The following is a 24,181-nucleotide window of genomic DNA, read 5'->3' as shown; positions in this document are numbered from 1 at the left end:
ATAAACAACTTCACATATCTTTTAATGGTAACACATGCTAATGTCCTGTTTTACTAACATAAATAATTTAAACCAAGAGAAAGAAAATAATAGCTGGATCTTTTTGAGAAATGTTAGATATGTAATGCAAAATTTATGCTTTTTTTTAGGAGGTGCAAATCTTGTTTCTTGTGGAGGAGCTGGTTTTGTGAGATTCTGGAATGTTTTTAAGAACCACCTGCAGTCGGAATTTGTAGCTCACAATGAGGCCGGAACAATAGTAATGGCTGTCGATGAAGCAAATCACTACCTTATCACAGGAGATTTAGATGGCTGGATAAATGTATGGTATATAGAGGTACATACTGTTTTAATGCACTTCACAGCTTAGCCCGAAATACAAACTTGACTGCTTTGCTCTCATTCATTAAAAAAAATAGCAAAGCTAATGTAACTGAATGCCTTCTTCTTCTGGCTTTTTCCCAGTTAGGGGTTGCCACAGCAGATCACCTGTTCGCTGCAGTAGAGTTTTATGGTGTCAAGTTGCCAGCCTGGTGCCCAACCTTCCACGGGAGGCACACACACACACACACACACACACACACACACACACACACACACACACACACACACACACACACACACACACACACACACACACACACTCATGCCTAGGGCTAACTTAGAGTGTCCAATCCACTTACAGTATATCTTTGGGAGGAAACCAGAGCACCGAGAGGAAACCCATGCAACCACAGGAAGGGCATGCAGACTCCGCACAGAAGGCACCCCAGCCAAGGATTGAACTGGAAAACCTCTTGCTGTGAGGCGACAATGCTAACCGCTGCACCACCACCATGGCCACCCAATGAAACTGAATGCCTGCTGCAAAGAAAATGACTGTATGTGAAAAACCATATTAGCTGCAAATATCCAGATATATTTACCTAGACCTATGAGGAGGTCTTTAGGCTGTTAGTCATTCCAATAGGGAAGGATTAAAATGTTTGCATGGCATTACTCAAAGTAAGCATTTACACGCTACCATAACAAAAAGTAATATAAGCAGTGAATACATGAGTAGGGGTAAACAAAGCCATGGGCTATCCTAGTAGCATAGAGGCATCTGTCTGAGTAGCTGTTTTCCAAGATTTGATTAGTATCAGGATGTTAAGGCATTTAGCCAGGTTAGGGAGAAATACACGGTAAATCATATCTCTTCTTTATGTGGACTACATGTGATGGTGTAATGCCCTCTAACGAAGACAGGAAGGACCTGCCCAAATTTAGAGCAGCAAAGACAGGACTAACTGTATTGTGCAATGATTTACATTTGGAAATGTGTGCAACTGGCTTGCCATCAGGCCACCACATATTCATGGCTCAGGGGTAAGTAGGAAATAGTGGTTGGGAAATACAAGACAAAGTCATGCTTCTCTTGCAGTGTAATAAAGAACTATGGGAAATAACTGCACAACTTATATTAATTATGGAGAAAGAATGTGAGACAATGACCTGAAATCTGTTAAAAGTGACATCAAAACATGACTGTGATGCTAGCCACCAGGGTTTAAACCTGCTTAGTTCCTCTTTGCATACTGTATGACCCTTACCAAGGCAATTAACAGCCTTCTGTTCCTGTGAGTCCCAAGAGAGTTGACAACTACTGGACTTTACAAGAAACTTTGTTATTTGCACTGCGTGGGGGCTAGTGTAGTAAAGGCCACTTTGTAGCAGTTGTTACATTTCTGTAAGCTCACCATGAAGCAGCAGAATGAACTGAGAAGGAGATCTCCACAGACAAGACTAATGACAAGAAACGTAGCATTCTGAAGTTAAGTATGCCTACACTTAAGTTCAGACAGTGAACATACCTCTTAAACTCTTAACTCAAAAATCTGGACAAAGCCAAAACTAATGGGGAGACAAAGGCCCAAAAATAGGGAAATATTTCAAATACTGATCTTATAAACTTAGAATGATGATAGAATAAAAGATTTTGCATTAGTGTGCATTTTCTGGATGCTATGAAGTCTGATGCTCAAATGCCTGTCATTATTTAATGACTGCCATCCTCAATGATTTGCCAGAAAACCACAACATTTAAGAGGAACAAAGCTAAAATATAAGGCAAAGTCTGGACATTCTGTGAAAATCTGGACAGTTGAAAGGTGTGAGTGAAGCTATCATTCTTATCATACATTACAGTTAGGTATTTATAAATGAAAAAAGAAGCTGCAGTGAAGTCATCAAAAATGTATGGGTGTGTGGGGGATGGTGTTCCAGCTTGGTTATATCATGATTCTCAATTTTATCTGTGAGGCTGTTGTCAGGAAAGTAGTAGAGGAAACAGGAGAACTGAAAGGTAGCACAGATGTTTAAATGGAATAGACACGGAAATATATAGGGTAATGACATATGCATTGAGATAAGAGTTTCATGTACAGGCAAACTAAGTGCATTCTTCATGTGCAGGAACTAAGAAAACCAAATCAAAAAGGATTGTTGTGGAGCTGAAGACTCAGTCCTAACAACAGATGAAATTCAAGCTTACTAAATGATAGCATCTGCTTCCCTATTTGAAAAATATTTAAAAGAGTTGAAAGGTTAACTGGCTGGGTGTAATCTCAAAAAATGAATCTGTAGGCCTTTTAAAGCTCACCAAGTAGAGCCACATCAACATGCTGAGAATAAAAATGAAGTGAACGAGCATTTTATATAGCTTTTAGATGTTGCACACTCATCTGAGATGGACTGGACATGCTAAACTGGCCATAGGTGTGAGAGTGTGTGTGTGAGTGTGTGGTGTGGATGAACTACCTCTGCAGGGCTAGACACCTGGTGATGTAAACCTTGGCTCTAGATGATAGTCATATTGAATTGACACCCCGACCCCATGTGAAACAAATGGGAAAAAGAGGTTGCGGATGGATGGATGGATGGATGGATGGATGGATGGATGGATGGATGGATGGATCTGAGGCAAGCATTTTCAATGTAAAGAACTCTGAATTATATTGTCAATTGTTAAATGAAGTGCATTATTGCTGAAGACTACAGACCAAGGAGCACAGTGCCATAATAAACTACTGTAGTCTGAGAAAGTAAAGAGCCAAGAGAGATGAGCATCAGAAGAAGTAATATCAACCAACATTATGGTTATGAAGAGTTAACAGCTACTGAGAAAGAGGGAAAGTGTGATAAAACCTGGGCAACATTTATGTCTAAGGGTCAGAGATTTATTTGCTATGTTCACTGACAAGACAGCAGCTGTGAGATGATATACTTCAAGTGAGATTCTGCTTGGAAATTTACAAGGCAATATTAAATTCTAATTAACAAAAGTCTCAGTTTGGTCCTAGCAACGTTACTGTGTATGTTATTTATGGTGTGATTTGCATATGACAAAATGTAAGTGTAGCACACTCCTTGGCAGTGGCTTATCTGCAGTAGTGAGTGTTGAGTTGAATTAGACAGCAGATCCATACACAGCTTGTGCTTTTCCTTTGAGGATCTAAAAATATACATTAGTAATGGCTCATACCTAACTGAAACTGAAAATGTGCTGCAGCCATCAACAGGAGTTTAGAAAGATGTGAACTGAAACAAAAAACATACATGACAATAGCACGACTAATCAGATTATAATGTTTATTCTTCTTTCCTTTCAGTCAGTGAAACAAAACCTCAGCAGTTCCACAGAAAAACAGAAAGAAGTGAAATGCAAATATGCATGAAAATGAAAATATATAAAAAGTGAAGTTGATCTAAATATATACTATGAGTACCTACCACAAAATAAAACAAGCTCAGTGTCAATAAACAGCATGTACAAATACACCCAAGTGCATTCTCTCTACATATTTATATATATATATATATATATATATATATATATATATATATATATAGAGAGAGAGAGAGAAAGAGACAAAATATCCTAAACATTCCATCAAAGGTTAATGTATATGTAAAGCAATATACAAATACAGAAAGAGTGCATAGAATTATGTTATGTATTTATTTTTGTTGGATGGGAAAGCAAATCTTCATTGAAGGCCTGGGGAGAAAATCTCCGTAGAATCAATTTCTTTACATAAATTTATGACATAAAATACAGAAATGATTCACATAAAATTAATATTTACAAATAAATAGAGTTGTTTAACATATCGTTAAAACAGATTATGCATTTGCATAATAGTACAGCTAATAGCAAATATCCTTGCATGAAATTGTAGCATGGATTTTTAGAAATGTTTCACATAACTTTAATTCATTTTGTGCATGTGAATTGCAGTAATACATACTTAAGAATTAAAAGTATTTATGAAACAAGAAGTAGTTAAAGAATAAGAATTTTTAAATTGTGGCATACTGGAAGAGTATTCCCCTTGGAGGCTAATTAGTTAAACTGAAAAAGTGGTTAGGGGGAGTGTGAAGCATAGAAAACAAAAAATTGGAAAATAACTGAATGAAAGGACACAAATCACTAGGAATATACTCAGTTACGCCCACTGGTCGGCAAGAAAGTCCAAAAATCCACCAGACTGCAGAAATAATGTAAAATGAGTCCTTTAATATATCCAACACACCAACAGATTTAGAGCTTTCATTCCTCAAGGGAACTTTTTCAGAATAACACAGCACTAATTAATCGATCCTTAAATAGTCAAGCTAGTTAAGAATGGCAATTCTCTATTGGTTAAAAACTAGTCACGTGATTTGTAAAAAATGTATAGCAGCAATTGTGCCACAAGATATAAAATATAAAATACAAAAAAAACAGAAAACAGAAAAACAGAATGTGGTCAAGTAATAAAAATATATAAATATAACATGCAAGGTCATTAAGCTTGGAAATAGGGAAACACAGCATATTCTATTTTAAAGTTCTTTTCTTCAGAGCTGGTAGAATAGAGTAATGTTAATTTAAGCCGGGGGCTGAACAGGCACCAAACTTTAGTTGCCACAGTAACTCACAATACTCTAAACCCGTTTCCCAATCTCCCCCTCTTTCAAAGGGTTTTACCTGCTCCAAGACCCAACATTTAAAGAAATAATCCACACACACCAGAGTGTGTTTGAATAATGCATTGGTTTCCTTTCTCCTTGATAGCTCATACAGATGTTCATAAATTCTCTGTCTTAAGATTCTCTCTGTTTTGCTAACATAAAATGCAAAACATGAGGAGCAATTGGTCAGGTATACTACCCCTTTAGACTGACAGTTGAAGTAACCCTTCCCCTTTAGTAATCCAACAGGGCCCCCAACATGCAGTACATCTACATTGGCAACATGAGGGCACTGGGGGCACCTTCCACATTTGTATGTTCCTGTCCTTACTCTAGGGGTTGAATCGAATTTACAACTTTCAAAAATATTTTTGAAATTCCGTCCCCTTCTCAAACTATATTTCAGTTTCCCAGAAAACTCATTGAGGCTGTTGGTCACACAGCAAAAATGTCCAAGTAAGTCTGTATGATGTTTTTTATAAGATAGTTGTCCCGATGGAAGTTCATCACAAAATAGATGTCTTTACTGGGGGGTAGCACTTACTTCCATCTGTGTATTAGCTGACACAGTGATATCAGAAAATACCCCCCATTATCAATGGACAAAATGGACATGTATCTAGTTCCCCATTCTTGTAAAATTTTATCAGTCAGAGAAAAAAACAAGGGTTCAGGGTACCCATGCTTGACAAAATGTTTGCCTATATATTCTAATTCAGAAATCAACTCATCCTTGAGTGTAGTCATGTGTGCTGCCCTGACCATTTGGCCCTTGACAATGTTTACGGATGTTCACTCTTAAAGTGGAGATAAGAATTGGAGAAATATTTTTTACGGTATACAGGGGAGACATACCTATTGTGTCTAAGATCTTTCCTAATCTGGACATCCAAAAATGAACATCATCCTCCATCATACTGGATGTAAATTCCAAAACATTGATAGTGTCATTAATAAAATCCAAAAAGGGGGCAATAATTGCCTTTGGTCCCTTCCACACAATAAAAACATCATCCAGGTAATGGAAATAACATCTCATATACTCATAGACGGTTGAGGTGAATAGAAAATCCTGCTCCCAATACAAAAGAACTATATTGGCAAAAATGGGGGCACATGAGGCCCACATAGCAACTACCCCAATCTGCTTATAGTATGCTACTTGAAAAAACAAAAAGTTGTTACTGAGCACCAATTCCATATTCTCAAACACTAACTGAAATTCCTGGGGGAAGAGGAAATCAAAACCCACAATAATCTCCTCAAACCAGGCTAGCCCAGTGTCCATTGTGGAGTGTGAACCATACCTCTCAACCTGGAATCATCAAAAATCTGGACAAGGCCAATGAAAAATAGGTACAAATCTGTATGCTGATTAACATAAAATTTGCCTACATAATTATGTAACCCTGCCCACTCCAGTGGAAGTGTGGATACCAACTTTCAAAAGCAAACTGAAGAACAGACAACCAAAATATGGCACCAGAGTCCCCCTGCAGCCATTCCAATGTCCCATTACCTGGCTATTTTACCCCATTTACCATACACACTAATGTGCATACTGCTTTACTTCTACACTAATTATTTGGATTTTATTTTTACATTTTATAGCACATTGCACAAGCACTAATAGACATCTGTTAAACAAAGCAATACTGTCTCACAATGAAAATAGACTTAGCATTAAAACTTCTCTGCCCTTGAAACTCACATTCATTGAAACAGCATTGAAACCCAGACCAAATCCAAAGAAAATGCATCTGGCCAGTGGTGGATAAAGATTACCTTTGGGCTGTTTTCATATCATAGGCCCCTTGCACACAAAACAAGAAACATACATGTGTTCTTTGATACACCTTTCTTACTTTATTAAATTATATTCCTTGTATAATACAGCACATTTGTTAGACTTAGAGCGCATTTTAAATTTATTGTTTGAACATTTTTCCAGTAGGCAATGAAACAAAATGCATGAACCAATTTCCAGTAGGGAAAGAAACAAAATGCATGAACCAATAATGACAAAACTGCCCAATTCAGAACATTTCTATCATATTTGTTGCTCTTTCCACTGAGTCACAAATGCACTTGTGCATGACATTTTCTCATTTCTGTTGTATCTGTAGCTATACCCTTGACTTGTTACACCCACCCCCTTTAAAAGTACAGCACAGTACAGTATCAGCAATGCACGTACATACTGTGGGGTAGAACGCACAGTCTTCTGCATCAAAATCAAGTATTTAACCTGTTATGCTATTACAATGTAAGCAGACTCAGCATAAGCAACACTAAACTCCTCTTCCCCTGAAGCTCTCAGCTCCTTGTAAAATCTACTTGACACTCAACTGTATCTCTCAACTTTGCAGCACAAGAAATCTGGAAAAAGTCAACATTTATTGGTGGGGAGCCCAAAAATAGGAACACATTTTAAACATTGCTTGTGTAATTTTGGAAAGTTGCTAGAATAAAATGTTGTGTTACCACCATGCATTTCACTGCCAAGTCTTGAACCCAGGGCCCTGTACATTACAGTTAAAGCAATATACCACAATACCTAAACGATAGGAATGCTGAAACTTAAATGGCTATCATTTAGCGAATTCAGTTCTCACTTCTTCCCATAGCTCTCAACCTCTTAGCACAAAAAACCTAGACAAAGCCAATAATGTGGGAATACAGCCTCAAAAATAGGGACAAATTTCAAATACTGATCTTATAAACTTAGCAGATTGGTAGAATAGAAGGTTTTGTGTTACCATTTATTTGCTGAAGAATATGAAGTCTGAAATTCAAATGCCTGTCATTATTTAGTGAATTTAATCCTTCACAGATTTGCCACAAAAATGTAGAAAACCACAGATGTTATGAGGAACAGAACAAAAATATGAGGAAACCACAGATGTTATGAGGAACAGAACAAAAATATGAGAGCTTTCACAAGTGATGGTGGGTAGGGACTTTAGGCTATTGTTACCTGTACCCAAGGTACAGGGTTTGAGCCTGAGTACCTCTAGCCACCAGGTATACTCACTAGGACATTACACACACACACACACACACACACACACACACACACACACACACACACACACACACACAGATTAAGTATTGTTTTTTTCAGTCACAAATCAGGCCAGGGGCATTACAGATGTATACAAAAAGAATACAGAATTGTAGAGAAGGTATGATTCATTGCAGAGCCTGCAATAATACTGATTAAAATGACATCTGTCTGATCAGAGGAGAATGCAAGCAGCATCTGCATGAAATAAATATGTGCAAAAAATGAAGCTGAATGGTAGGATGTACAAGCATATACAGTTAATGTGTTTTCTAGCACAGCCGCAATGTCCTCATATACTATTAAATATCAGGTAATAACATCATTTTATTTATCTATTTTTTATTTTATTTATTTATTTATTTATTTAACATTTATTGACCGGGAAAGTCCGACTAGGACAAAGCCTATTTTCAGTGGAGGCTCGTGGAGAAATGCTCGAGACGCATGACTGTGGAATGGAAAATAAAGAAAGAAAAGAAATGGAAAATAAAAAAAAGTATTTGCAATAATATAAGGTTCAACTACAATTAGGGACTGAAAATTGTATAAAACTGCATTATATTGATAGCTTCATGAAGGTTCTCTATATTTGTATTGAATCAGATCCATGATATACAGGAGATATCTGTTAATGGATGTATGTGGAATTGAAGATGTGTTCAGTGGATAATGGAGGAGGCAGAAACAGGAATATACAGTGCTATGGCTCCCTTGCTTACCACAACAAAAGGGTTATTGAAAGAAGTTAAATGGAAGTGGGAGCCTCCTTATAAAACATGACAAAAAGTAGAGTAACTAGAGGCTAAGCAGACAGCATAGCAATGAAGATCAGAAGATAAAATAAAGTTTCACTTGAGGTTACAGCCATAAAGGCTTTGAAATATGAGAATTAGTGCCTTATATTATCCCTCCAGAAGGCAAAACTCCTAGCACAGCACTTATTTCACAGCGATACTTGCAGAATGTAAGGTACACAACCTTTATTCTTACATCATTGTTCACTCAGTGAAGCAAATGTCAACATACAGTTGCACACACACACATACACACACACACACACACACACACACACACACACACACACATACACACCAGAGAGCGAGCGAACGTCAATGCAGCATAATAATAAATACATACACACTCCCCAGTGCAGCATACCCCAGACAGCGAATGAATGTCACTGCAGCATACCTCTGTGGTCTGACTTCAACTTCCATTCCTGCTTGCTACCTAATAATTACTGCCGTTTGCAGTGGAACCACCACCATCATTCCAGTTCTATTTACCACCATTATTCCTTGTGGCTTGACGCAGCCAGAAATGCATGTACATGAGCTCAAAGCTCAATTCCGAAAGGCTCGCAGGCTGTTTCACGGAACTGATGTGATCGCGCACGTGATGATGTCAGCTCAAAATGCAAAAAAAATTAAAATAAAAAGCCGGTAAATCCGGAAATTAAGGGGTGCCACTCAGAAATTGTGGCACCCCATTATTTGGACCCCAAAACTCATTAAAAACCAAGTAATTTGGTACAGTTGGGAGGTATGGTGTGAAGGCAGGAGAAAGAGTCAGATGTTGAAGGAGGGGTATATAAAATACATGGTAAGAAGGGAGGAGAGGAGAGGGATATAAATATTCTGTGCATAAAGGGTCTTTCAATGATGTTCTGAGAAAAGAAGTCATGCTGTTTTGACAATTATCTAGGTTAGGTTATCTGGGTGTAGAACATATACAAAGCCAGGAGTTGTTTAGGTATTGTTTAAGCTCGGCTTTGAAATGTATTGATGTGTCTCTCATTCTGATGGTAAGAGAGATAGAATTCCATAATTTTGAGATACTGTTGGAGTATAAGGAACCCTCTGCCTCATTGATGGACTTAGTGGTAAGCAGGAAGGATTTGTTGCCACAGTGCAAATCTCTGGTATAAGAGAAGTGTTGCAGTATGTTTTGGAGTGCATGACATTTTTCCAGTATATAGAGAAGTTTTTAGTGAAATAAAGTGGAAGAGCACACAACTGTGCAGACAAGAACTTAAAAACAATAGTGAGTTTTAAATATAAGTTGACCCTGTTCTTGGAATCAGAATGCAACAGTTCAGCTATCTAAACTATAGTTAAGCGTGATAAAATCTGCAGCAGGTAAACTAAGAAATTGTGATTTAATCTGTTTTATATTTTTCAGTGAAAGAAAAATATCTGTGAAATGGATGGAAGAGTATATGGCATCGGTAACTGAAAACTGTAGTTTTGTTATGCTGGGGAAAACACAGCAATTATACCCCTGATGTGAAATGTATAGCCACATGTCAATCAAACTGTCCTGTAATTACAGGATCTATGACTCTTCCCAGGCTCAGGAAACAAACACGCTATAAAAGAGCTGGATGTGGTGGTGCGTGCCTGTAATCCCAGCTACCTGGGAGGCTGAGTTTGGCAAATTAATTGAGTCTAGGAGCTCTGGGCCTCAGTGCTCTATGTCAATCAGGTGTCTGCACTAAGTTCAGCATCAATATGGTGCTTTCAGGGGAGCTCAGAATCTCCAGGTTGTGTAAAGAGGGGTGAACCGGTCCAGGGCAGAAATAGAGCAGGTCAAAACCTCCATGCTGAACCCACCTAATCAAAATAGGGGAAGCCATCTCAAGCAGTAGACCCGTAATGAGTGGTGTACTTCAAGAATCTGTCTTAGGGCCTCTGTTATTCAAGATATACTTCTCTGAGGTGTAGGTCAAACCTAGTGGGCTATGGCTGACCAAGTTTGCAGATGACTGCAAGCTGGGTGAGGTCATCAATTCCCCAAGTGATGTGGATGTCCTACAAGAGGGTCTCATCCAAACAAATGACTGGTTACAGAAACATGGCCTCAAGCTGAATGCCAAAAAATGCATCATCATCCCCTTTTGGGAGGGTGACATCCCCACATATTGTCACATTAATAGCAATGTCCTAAGCACACAATCAGTCATGAGGGATTTGGGAACCCAGGTTGATAGCAACCTGCCTTTTGACCACCATGTTGCTTCCATTGTACGGAAAGCTTTCTATATGCCTGACCTCATAAGTAGGGGTATCTCATCCAGGGAAAAGGAGGTCATAACATCCCTGTATTCTTCCCTTATAAGGTAAATTATTGAGTACAATGCCCCATTCAGCATGTATCTCACAAAGCACATGCCACAGCTGTAGAGACCACAGAGGTTCCTCATCAGGAGAATCCAAAGCCTCAAATATCTACCCTACACAGATAGGCTAAAAGCCCTGTCCCTCTACTCAGTTTCATACGGACTCCTCAGAAGTGACCTCTGTCTGTCATACAAAGAAATCTCCAACCCTGCCTTGATGGGGCTGCTGCATATCCACATGTCAAGCTCCACTCGAGTATCCCACATGCGTGACCTCAGCCTGATCTGTGACATCAGTAGGACTTGTTGTTGGGACAGATTTGTGTCCCAGAGACTCTCCGATCTGTGGAATAGACTCCCTCTCCATGTCAAGCAGGGTACCTTATTATCCCTTTTCGAATGCAACCTGGATAATTGGATGAGAAACAGAAAATACAGCCCTGAGATTCCACCTGTGTCCCTGCTGGAAAGGGGCTTTAGGTGCTGACTTTTCTAAACATGGGCTAAACTCATGGCTAGGCTTATAAGAGCCTCAGGGCCAATAGCCTAGTAACTTACTATGATCCTATGATCCTATGATCCTGAGCATTCTTTAAGAAGATAGATAACTTGAGAGAGAAAAGTGAATCATTAGTATGTAAATGTGAATGTTGCTCATTTGTATATTTTAGTGTGTATGAAAAGTTGCAAACCAAAAATTGTGTGATACAGTTGAGAAGTGCTACCTGCAACTGCATAAGCTTCTACATCTGGTTTCTTTTTCAGTTTTGTCTCTGTCTGAAATGTTTTGAAAGTTCAGCTAATACAGATAAGTCAGTAACTCTTTCTATAGAGAAGAATTCCTGCAGCAGGTGATTTGCGTCTTTGCATTTATATCTCTGCCTGTATTTTAGAAACTCAGACAGTTTATCTTAAGATTCAGTAATTTTTGTAAGTAGCTAAAAAAAGTATAACTGTACATACAAAAATAAGCTTTATGGCAACCATTTGAGATTCCAAGACTCACTAGTTTGAATCCCAGAATAGCAAGATGGAATGCCTAAACATGTGAACTTACATATACTATTAATATATTGTTCAGACTCACAGAGGGATCCCTAGTGGGAGTGAGTGTGCATCATGGTTCTGCTCTGAGCCCAGTCCTAGTCATACTGGAGATGAATTTCATTAGCAAACAGATTGGAGGGGACTGAACAACAAAACTGTTGTATGCAGTGTAGCACTTCAAGCAGGCTCTCAGTAGAAACTTGAGCAAAAGACTGGGGACTGGAATGCAAAACTGAAGGCACATAGGTTGAAACTTAGTATAGACAAGGCATTGATTGTTGCAGCAAATGAGGAAAATCAGAAGTAGATGAAAACTGAGATAGAAAGGAAAATAGTGGAACAGGTTAATGGCTTCAAGTATCTGAGAGGTGTGTTTGAGGAGAAGAGAAGTCTTAATGGACTTCAGATATGGCATTCATGTAACTTGATTATGGCTTGTGGGGCTCTATCCTCCACAAAAAACATTAATAATAAAATGGTTTACACTGAAAACCTTGAAACTGCATCAGCCGACCAGCATGTGGTTGACATGCAGCTTTCAAGTCATCAGAATGCCAAACCAATATGTATCAACTACACTCCAGTGAATGGGTAGTGTAATTTGAGCATTTGGGTTCAACATTGTGCAGGGAGATTGCGGTTCAGTGAGGAACAGGGAATTAGCCCATTTCCTCACTGTAGTGTGATCTCGGAGTTGCTATACCCCCCCCATTTGGGGGGGGTGCAGGGGGGCATATCCCCCCTGCAAAATAGTAGAATTAACGTACTGTTGACTGTAGAGTTTAATGATACGTTAATGTGCATAGAAGGAGGTGAGTGATGTCACCTCCTGCTATGTCGAATACATTGAACCACAGTTGTCGATGTATTCATTTTCACTTTGGTTTACTTTTCAGAATTCTGAATTCAGCATTTCAGGCTGACATTATAAATGGTCAGCCGAAGCGGATTTGAAATGCCAGTAGCAAACTTAATAAAACAATGTCCATTAGTGTAACCCATACGAAATAGCCAGAAGGTGGATGACATCAGATACATGAAGAAAAGATGAGGAAAAAACAAAAAAGAAGCTTCCTGTAACCATGCAACTGAAAACCAGAATAATTCAAAGAATTACAGCATAGACACAACTGCAAAGCAATTAGAGGGGAGCTGCACTGCCTCTGATGTGGAACTGCATACTAAAATTGACAAACTGCTGGAGGAGATGATCAAGATGAAATAATCTCTGTGTACTTATATAAACAAGACAGGCCACAGGCTAGAGGATGTAGAAGGGATACGCTCACAACATTTGAATGAATTATTGGCCCTTAAAGTGAAAGAGATAGAACAAGTTGACAAACTGGTAGAACTGGAGGCATTGCAGGAGGTGTTATCTGAAGAGATAGAGAAAAGAGAGAATACCTTAATTTTATAGGAATACCTGAAGGCCTGGAAAGATAGGACTGTGGAGCTTATATCTCTGGTCAGTCAAGTCTAGGGACCAGGATTCCTGTGGAAGAAATGCTGCTTGACAGGGCTCACAGCGTATTCATCCCAGGAAACAGTGAGGCCCAAATCCCCAGGCCTTAGTAGTTAAGGTGCAAAACTTTGTATTGAAGGAAAGGATTCTATCCATCTGTGGAAGCAAAACAACTATTGGTAAGAGATAAGAGTGTATATCAATAGTGATTACTCCCAGGTGAAAAAGAAAAGACTTACGTAATTTTCCCTTCTGTTCAAGCACCTCTGGTTTCAACTAGTATACCCAGCCACCTTAAAGGTACAGGCCTAAAGTCATTTGTGGACCTGAACCTGGCATAGGAAGAAGTTGAAAGATTCAAATGCTTTTTGAGTGAGAGCAGGAACTTCAGGGTCAGATTTAAGAAGGAAGCTGCTGAATATACTATTGTTGGAAATATGGCTAGTTAAGCCCTTTCCAGGTTGTTAGGATGAGGATGAAAGGAAAGAAAATGCTATGGACCATTTCTCAAAGAGAATAAGAGGGGAAGTTTTGGGGGAACAACATGGGAAATTGGGTGCTAATGTGAATTGTACACTAATGGAAAAATAGGATTAAAGAAAATCATTGGTAGTGGTATTGTGCTTACTGCATGTTTGGGACTTTGGTGTTGGGCATGAACTGTTGCATCTATTCTCTCACCCATAGTACAGAATATACTGGTAACTTGAGTGCCTCCCCTTTACATATTAATTGAGAAACTTCACGGTTACATGTTTGATCTGAGATAGGATGGCTGATTTAAAAAGTCAATCACTTTGGATTGGTTAGTATGAACTCATAGATGGCACATGGGGTCTGAAAGTGTCGATCAACAGCATGGCTATACCATGTACTTGGGCTGGATAAGCATACTAGAAAACAGTGCTCTGTTTGTTTGTCAGGAAGAAATCCCTGACTTTAAATTTGTGGGGTGGTGTCGCACCTGACTTCCATAGGATTGGGAAACAGACAAATATGCATGTACAGGAAATGAGAATTATGTTGCATGGACAATACCACGTGGCACTAACATAAGCAAAATGTACTCAAGATTACCCTGATATGAATGGGTTTTCTGATTTGGATGTATATGATGATGGAACAGTTTAGTAAAATAATTTTCAAGCTCTGCCTGAACTTTATAATTGAGCTTAGGATGATTATAATAAGAATATATAAGAATACAATTGCAGTACCTCTGGAGTAGTATATATAACTGTTTGCCAAAAATGTACAGCAATTTATGTGGGCCTAACAGAGAGGAAATTAAAAGAAGGCATATACGAGCATGTATATTTGTTGTTTGTTTACATTTGTTTACTGGGAAGTTCAACTGGACACAGGTCCTTTTTCAGCAGAACCCCGAGGAGAAAAGCTCCATAGAAAAATACAAATAATAGTGATAGTACAAGCAATCACACACAACAAAACGTATAAAATGTATAACAAGTTACAAACAGAGCTATTGATAACATAAATAGCCAATGATACAATCTATGACATTTAGTATACAAATAAAAATGACATATAGTAGTTTTTGGTAATACTCAGCTGGGAGTTAGATGCTTTTGAGGCAGATTAGTAATAATCTGACATTAAAAATAAAATAAATACTAATGCTTTATATAAACATTTAGAAATGTATTTAGAACATACTTTTTTATTTTTTGTGTGGAACAAGTGGCACATAGCTCAAGAGGAGGTCCTTGGGGTCTGTTACTGGAAAGGAGTGAACTTTGGTGACAATATTTTCTCAGCGCCTGTATACCACCAAAGTTGAATGAGGTGGTGTTGATATCCTGTTTATTAAAATTAAAAGCATGTACTAGGTAATTACAATCAAATCAAGTTTTTAATAGGACGTTTAATTAATTTGTTGGTTAATGTTTTATATATAATTGTAGTGTTTTGGCTATTTATTATATTATTTAATGTCCGCAACATTTTTTAAACATAACACGACTGGTAGTGATTATTTAAACTCATCTGTTGAGTTTGTCTTTATTCTGATAAAGTTCTGCGATATTTGGGGAGGAAAGCACTTAATAAAATATTCTTTTTAGCAGCCTGGATCCTCGTGGCCTCATTAACTCAAACCCAGACTCATATCATGTAGGCTGTCTACCAGACACCCTAAGTTATCACCATCCCACCTACTTTCTGAAAAAACACTCCTCCCCCCATAGTGAAACTAAGTTCAGACTCGTCCATAATAAAACAAATTTCAGAAACCTTTACCTCTTCACTCCAAGTTAACTGGTCCTCCTTTAAACATCTCCAACTTGATCTTGCAGTCCAGTACTTGAATGACAAAATTCCTCTCTGTTCTAAATACACTAGCTCCTTTCAAGAAAATGTGTACAAAAGTGCAACATACTGACTGACTCTCTTCAGAGACCAGAAAGCTACTCAAAGAGAGAGACAGGGTATGGCATAATCACCAATTCTAAAAACCGACACTCCCTCCAAAAGTTCCATCAACTTCATAATTTAATAAAAAAATAAATCAAACATGATAAAAAACAATACTACACATCAATCCATAATAAGTATCATAAAAACCCAAACAAATTCTGGGGTTCTATCAGACAACTCCTTAAACCAGGTCAAGCCTCCACCCTACTCCAAATCTAACCAGCTCTCCAGACAACATAGCCACTCAGTTCAATAATCACTTTGTACATTCCATACTATCACTTGTTAAAGACAACAATAACTCACAATTATCTCTACCCACAAACTTTGAAAGTAAACCAGACTCTTTCACACTCCAGCCTGTTCAAACTCACTATATTAGAAAACTTCTTTCCAAACTTAAAAATTCAAATTCCAGCCCTGATCTACTACCAAGCAAATACTTTAAACTTGCTGCTGGTGCCATCTCTTACCCAATCTTTATTCTAATAAATCGATCTATTACCAAGCATTATGTGCCATCTCTTTTGAAAGTATCCAATGTTATCCCTCTCCATAAAGGTAGCACATCTACAGACTTTACGGCCCATTGCCCTATTCTCTCCTTTAGCTAAAATACTTGAAAAATGCATTCATAGACAAATTCTAAATCATCTCCTGAAAAATGACCTCCTGTCCCCTACCCAACATGGATTCCACCCAAAACATAGTATGACAACTGCCCTAATTAGTTTCAAAGACACCATGAACCAACATAGGAACACTGGGTTTTTCACATCCTCTATATTCCTATACTTATCTAAGGCCTTTGACATGGTCTCACATAAAAAATCTCATCCACTAGCTAGCCTCTCTTAACCTCTCTCATTCAACCCTCTCCTGGTTTCAACAGGCAGTTAGATGGCAAAATGAACTATCTTCCTCACTACCTATCTCTGTAGGTGTACCTCAAGGATCTATACTTGGCCCCCTCCTCTTTACCATTTTCACAAATAGACTACACTCTGCCACTCAACATGCTAACTTAATTCAATATGCAGGCAACTCTTCTCTTATTTGCTTAGCTCCAACATTACCCTCCCTTCTTAATAAAACTCAACAATCCTTCCTTGATGTAGAAAGATACCTCAACCAGTCTCAACGTATACTCAACCCATCTAAAACTAAACTACGAAAACAAAATTGCCACTGATTCTAAAGACAACCACAAAGCATTCTATAGCTATGGCAAGAATCTCAATGGCAACACTCAGATCTGCTCTGAGTTACAGCACAATGGCACTAAATATACAGACCCAACTGATATTGCCAACATCCTGGCAGATAGGTTCAGTGCTACCTTTACCCCCCTCTCACCTCCTAAAGAGCCCATCTCTATACTGGAAGAATGCAAAGTTCCTGTAATCATGGCTGCACAGGTAAAAAACACACTCTCCAAAGCCAAGAACACAGCATCCATGGTACCAGACAACATCCCAGGCTGCGTTCTACATGAACTACAGAATGAACTGGCACCCCACCTAAGTACCATATTCAATCATAGCCTCACCTCAGGCTTTGTGCCTGCTGAATGGCGCACAGTAACGGTTATCCCACTCCACAAGGGGGGAGCCACCACGGACCCCAGAACTACCACCCCATTAACCTGACGAGCCTGGTCTGCAAGGCCATGGAATGTATCATCATGGAACTTATAAACAAAGACATTGGTAATCTCCAAACTCTGGACCCCACCCAGTTTGGGTTTGTAAAAGGCAGATCATGTCTCCTAAACCTGATAGACTTCTTTGAAGCAGTCACCAAAGCCGTAGACAAGGGTAAGGTGGTTCACACAGCCTATCTAGATTTTGCCAAGGCTTTCAACACCATCCCCCACTCTGGAATTATAGATAAACTCACTAAACTAGGTATAAATCCCTATGTCACAGGATGGGTTGCCAACTGGCTTACTGACAGAACCCACACTGTGAAAGTAGCAGACTCCAAATCCCACTTCAGACCAGTGACAAGTAAAGTACCACAGGGTTCAGTCCTGGGTCCTCTCCTGTTTGGTATCTACTTCTCTGAAGTACAGGCTAACACAGAAGGTCTTTGGCTAACGAAGTTCGCAGATGACTGCAAACTAGTAGCCATAATCGAAACTCCTAACGATGTGGACATCCTACAAAAGGGCCTCACTGAGACAGATGCCTGGTGTCAAAGCCATGGCCTCAAGCTCAATGCCAAAAAGTGCATTGTCATCCCCTTTGGTAAAAACTCTGTACCCTACCCATGAACTACAACATAGGCGGTAGTATACTTATCACCGAAAGTGTGATAAGAGACCTTGGGACACAGGTGGACAGTAGTCTGTCCTTTGATAATCACATTGTCACAGTAGTCAGAAAATCCTTCTACGTGACACACCTCATCACAAAAGGTTTCTCATCCAGAAAAAAAGAGGTCATTGCTCCCCTCTACTCATCACTCATTAGACCCATTATAGAGTACAAAGCCCCTTTTGGTATGTACCTCACAAGACATCTACAACAACTAGAAAGGCGACAGAAATACCTCACAAAGAGTATTACCAGCCTCAAACAGATGCCCTATGCAGACCATCTCAAAAAACTCCAGCTGTACTCCGTCGCATATCACCTACTCAGAGGTGATCTCTGCTAACATACAAAGCTATGTCAAACCCAGAGCTGTTGGACATGCTCCACTTAAAGAAATCCCAATCCCTCCAAGCTACATGCTCTAGGGACCTAAACCTTGTCACCACAATAAACAGAACATGCCGGAGGAATAGATTCCTGTCCCAGAGACTACCCATACTCTCAAATAAACTACCTGTCTATATCAAACAAAGCTCCTCATTAGCACTCTTCAAGAAAAATCTTGATGATTGGATGTGAAATAGGAAATTCACCCCGGGGATCACCTCTGTGGCTCTGCTCGACAGTGGCACAGGAAAATAATTTTCTTGGGTGGCAAAAGCCAGGGTACTTTTTTGGCTGGGCTTGTATAGACCCCAGGGCCGATAGCCTAGTACCTACCTATGAACCTATGAACCTATGATTTTTCTCCAATAGTAGAAAACTTCGGACATTAGTTCTTTTACTATTTACTCATCTAATAATACCTGTATTGAGCTAGTTGATTCTACAAAGCTACTAGGCATCACCATAGAGAAGGACCTTAAATTCAATAAACACTTTGACTTAGTCATCAAGAAAGTGCACTTCAAACTTGGATCGTTAAATAGAATAAAGCCCTTTCTTACTGAATTCACTCAGCAAGCCATCAGCAGAACTCACCTGCTATCCAGTCTCTTATATGCCTCACCCATTTTCACCAATCTAAGAAAATGTGACTTAGCTAAACTAGAATCATGTTACTGCAATGTAGCCAGATTTGCTGCCAACCAGCCGGCTAGGACCCATCACTGCACTATACTTCTCCATCTCAACTGGTTAGAACTCCCTAACCTACTAACCTACAACCAACTGCCACTAACTCACTCCACCCTGTTACATCCCAACAACTGTCCATCCATTAGCAAACTCGTTCAACCCTACTCAAGCAGTAGAACTTTAAGGTCATCTAATAAAGTGCTCTTGAAGGTCAGCAGGTCAAACAACAGCCCTATACTCTCATAAAATTGCCAAGATATGGAAGGATTTACATCAACATATTCTCAATACTAATAGCACATCTAAATTCAAACAGCTCCTTAGGGAACATCTCAATCACACATGGCTCTGCCCCTGCTCTAGACCAGATTAATTATTGAGCTACTCCCACTAGCTTTGCCCTTCCACCTTTCATAAGTCCAAATTTTTCTTTTCCCCTCGCTTCTCATTTCTGTTTCCTACTAATTGGCAGCATTAATATCTGCTGGCCTGTCTACTCCACTTCCTACCCTCTGCTCTTTCCTTCTTTTTATATTTGTCTCTTTTTACTTTCCATCTCATCAATAAAGCCTAACTTATGCTTTCTTGCTAATTGTGTAAACACTCAAGTTTAATTGATGGTACTTACAAATGTCAGTTTCTTAGTTTTTACTATCTCATTTATCTCTACTACTGTATCTGATATTAGTAATGTTGACATATTTTATATTTGTAGTAGCATTTTTGATAAACTTTTGTAACTCTTATTTGTCTTATGTACTGTTAGACCATTGTATCTATGGAGCTTTCCCCCTGGGCCTCTGCTGAAAATGGCCCAGCAATGGCCCAGTCGGACTATCCAGGTAAACAAATGGAGATAAATAAAAATAAAAAAATAAATTATTAATGGATGGGACCAGATTGTAAAGCTTAAGAAAAGGACAAGCATGACTGGGAATTTGAAATTAATGGCATGGAATGTTAATGTGCTGGCTGACTCTAATAAGTGCTTGAAAATCTTACAGGCCCTACATGATATAACAGCAAACATGATCCTTTTGCAAGAGACCCATTTATTTATGAAAGAAATTGATAGACTAATTAAAAAAGGATTTAGAGAGGGATATGGAGCAGAAGCACTGTTAGCAAGTAAATGGGGAGTCCTGACATTGATTAGAAGGAATACACCATTTAGAGCTGACAAAATTAAAACAGACCAGCAGGAAAGATATGTACTACTTCGAGATGATTTGGATTAGAAAAGAATGACAATAGGTCATTTTTACATCCCTCCTTAGGGATGGGTGTGGGAAATATTGCTTTTTTTTGTAGGTTATATCTTCCTGTTCTTAATCAACCTGAAAAATTAGGGGATTTCAAAAAGGTGTCAGGATATGAGATAAACAAAGAGAAGACAAGCGCCTTGAGAATAAACTGTATACCATCCACAAGACTGGTACAGGACTACCCCTAATCATGGGGTCATTATAGGAAAAGATACCTAGGAATCTGGTAGCAAAATCTGCATAGGAAACAGCCAAAACCCCATGGAAACAAATCAGTGAAATGATTTATAAGATGATAAAGAAATGGGACTTAATTCCCATAGACCTTGACCAGAGAGTTCAAGCTCTTAACATGTTTGTGGTGACTTGCATGGAGATTTCTGGCAAAAGACTAATAAAATAAACATGAAATTTATTTGGAAAGAGGACCACCCAAGTGTACAATAGCAAAACATAATGCTGCCTGTAGGTGAGGGGGCCTTTTACTCCCTAATTCACACCATCAAGTGTCCCAGCTTAAATTGATATCTCTCTTACAAAATAATGGCTAATGTGCAAACAGAAATCAATTTTGTTCAGTCAAGAGGTGAATAATAGAGGAGACAAGGGGATGTGGATATAGAAGAGATTAATGCAGGAAGAGCAAAAGTACCTAGCAACCTTAGGGCAAAGAAGCAGGAAATTTTACAGAGTAAAGTGTATATAAATTGGAAGTTTGAGATTTTGCCATTAGGGATGAGAAGGAGGCTGAGGCCCTTTAAGATAAAGACTGCAACAATTTGTAATAAGAAACTGTACTTTTGGGAGCTCTTAGAAAAGAGTGAGAGAAGACTGACATGGGGCAAAGTCCAGGAAAAAAATTCTATTTACAGTAAAGGGATTTATTATTTTATAGAACAATATATGAAATATATGGAAAACACATCAGAGAGATAAGAAGGAGAGAGCTTATGAAAACAGATGATTTTATAAAGATATTAACAGTGACAAGATCAAAGATAGAAAGTAAAACAGGTGATAGCTGGAGCAATAAAGGGAGTCAAAGAGTGACATGGCAGGGTTGGAGAGACAGGGAAATAATTTATATGTATTTATTTATTTATCTTTGTTTACTGGGAAAGTCCGATTGGGATGAAACTCTTTTTCAGCAGAGGCTTGAGTAGAAAAGCTCCACATTTAACAACAGTTTTGACACACACATGAATACAATTGCACGATTATCAGTAGGAAGACAACATATAGGTAAGTGTACATGCATAAGAGAATAAAAATTACAATAGCTTACATAAACATCATTTAGGAACAGACAGTGTCATAGCATGCATAGGTATATATAGTACTGAGCATTCATTAGACATAGATGCAGACTTATATATAGCAAAAACAGATAAAACCCTGAAAAAGATACTCTAATATTACTTGCAATTTCTAGCAATTAAAATAATGAATAGAAGAGGCAGCTTAACTATGGAAATATTAGAAAGGGGAAAGGTGGTTGATAATGAAATATAGTATGATGTGGTAGTAGTAGAGCAACTTTGAAAACATCATTACATGTAAGATGGAGAAGTGAAGTAATTATGAAAATGAGAATGGTTGGCATACTAGGACTGTTAGGAGTATTAGTTTTGGGTAGATGAGGAGAGAGAGTGATGAAAGTCCGCCACATGGGGGACAGTGAGATAGCAGTGGACTTAGAGAAAACAAGAGATTGAGTCTTGTCAACTTAGAGCCTGTGATTGATGACATTTATGTAAATAAAGTTACCCTTTGTGGTTAAGTAAGTATCTCTCTGTCCCAATGGAGAAACAGGGGAAGTGTAAAAAATAAGTATTTGGAGAAAAGGTAGCAGGTGTGGTCAAAAAATTTATTCTAGCAAGGAGTTGAGCAGTAGCAGAGCTAATTTTACTTAGATATTGTTTTAGTAGTGACTTGAAGGTATGTGTCTTGTCTGTCTGTTTTATTTGCAGAGGGATAGATGGGAATATACAGAAACCCCAGCTGAGCTGCTTGTTTTAGGTGTTTAGAGGAGTAATTTGTTACTTGACCATAGTAGTCTAACACTGGAGTACAACTGGAACATATTTTCAAGGATGGGCATTTTTCAAAGAAATGAATTAAGCTGTGGACTATCTTGAGTTGTGAGTATATAAGGTAGTGGGGAAGTTCTAGCTAGTGTAAATATCTAAGGGCTATGCAGTGATGGGTTTTAGTGGTGGTATTTTCTGTAAATTTGGCTACTAATTGTAACAAGTGTCAAGTTTAGTTTTAAGGGTAATATTGAAATTTATAAAGATGGAGGATGCTCATAGAAAGTATGGAAGAAGGTAAGCAGTGGCTATGGATTTTCTTGCAAACTCTCTGAGGAACTATTTTGTACTGTATAGTGATCCTAGTTTACAGTGGGTCTTTTTGATGGCCTGGAGTAGGTGTTGGTTATCAATAGTGTAGCTAGGACAGGTCGAGAGGTGCAACTTCCCCAGGCGCAAAATGTTCAGGGTGTGATCAGCCAATCCTGATCTCTCTTTAATGCAACACCAGCTTTTAAAAGTCAGTATTACATTTGCGGTTAAATGTGAGAACTCCAGTGCTCTGTGTGTGATCTAAATTGTAGTGACTGCTTGCTGCACTGTAGCTTGAAAGGTCTTGAGGCTAGAGTAGAAAGAGATATACATTCACTGATCTCCACATATATGGGAAGGCCATGCATTCCACTGGATTCTTGTGTGGGAGACACATGTCAACTATGACTTGTAGAATGTCCTGATCTACTCTAAAGTAAAGAATGATCTCCTAATTCATAAACTTTTGGTAGGCCAGGTGCTAATAGCATCATTTTCTTTGTTACCAGGTGCCACCTTGCAAGTACCAGTGGAAAGCAGCAGTGCTGATCACTAAACCATGCTTCTGCATGACCGATGTTACCACTTCTTTTATTCTGAATATCTGTAACTCCAACAATTTTGGAATACTTTGTCCTTTTATAGTCAGGCACACATTGGTGTGTAATTAACCCACATATGACTATGAATCATGACTACATTCACCCCACGTACATTTGCATATCATTAGAAACTCATTTTGCTACCCAGTTTCATTTGGATGTTATTATGTGGTCACTTGCATACTATATGTTCTGCAATGCATTTGTGCTCCTTGCACTGTATCACAGAATGCTGTCATCTGCTTGTCAGGCTCGACCAACTAGTAATTCTAACAAAACCAGGGAAGTGGAAATTTCTTTCATTTTATTCTAAATAGCAAAAGCTACTGCTGATAATAATATTAACTGCATTTTTAGAGATAAGCTTCTGCTTTCAGGGCTAAACAGCTTGTTGTTTTGAGAGGAAGCAAACTGGCTAGTGTTCTCTCTGGGCAAATCTCTCTCTCTCT

At 38.6% G+C, this 24,181-nt stretch overlaps 1 protein-coding gene across 1 annotated transcript in view; it reads left to right on the top strand.

Annotated features, from left to right (window-relative positions):
• The window catches only part of WDR49 (WD repeat domain 49), a 983,894-nt gene that overhangs the window by 749,282 nt on the left and 210,431 nt on the right, over positions 1-24,181 (top strand). Inside the window, exon 14 of the mRNA XM_044070738.1 lies at positions 150-337. Coding sequence (XP_043926673.1) covers positions 150-337 — 188 coding nt within the window. The remainder of the gene's footprint in view (positions 1-149; positions 338-24,181) is intronic.

This window comes from Protopterus annectens, chromosome 4.part1 (genome assembly GCF_019279795.1).
Source record: "Protopterus annectens isolate FY-2018-M chromosome 4.part1, PAN1.0, whole genome shotgun sequence".
NCBI classification, from domain to species: Eukaryota; Metazoa; Chordata; order Ceratodontiformes; family Protopteridae; genus Protopterus; species Protopterus annectens.
Note: the sequence above shows the minus strand (reverse complement) of the source record. Positions and strands in the feature narration are given on the sequence as shown.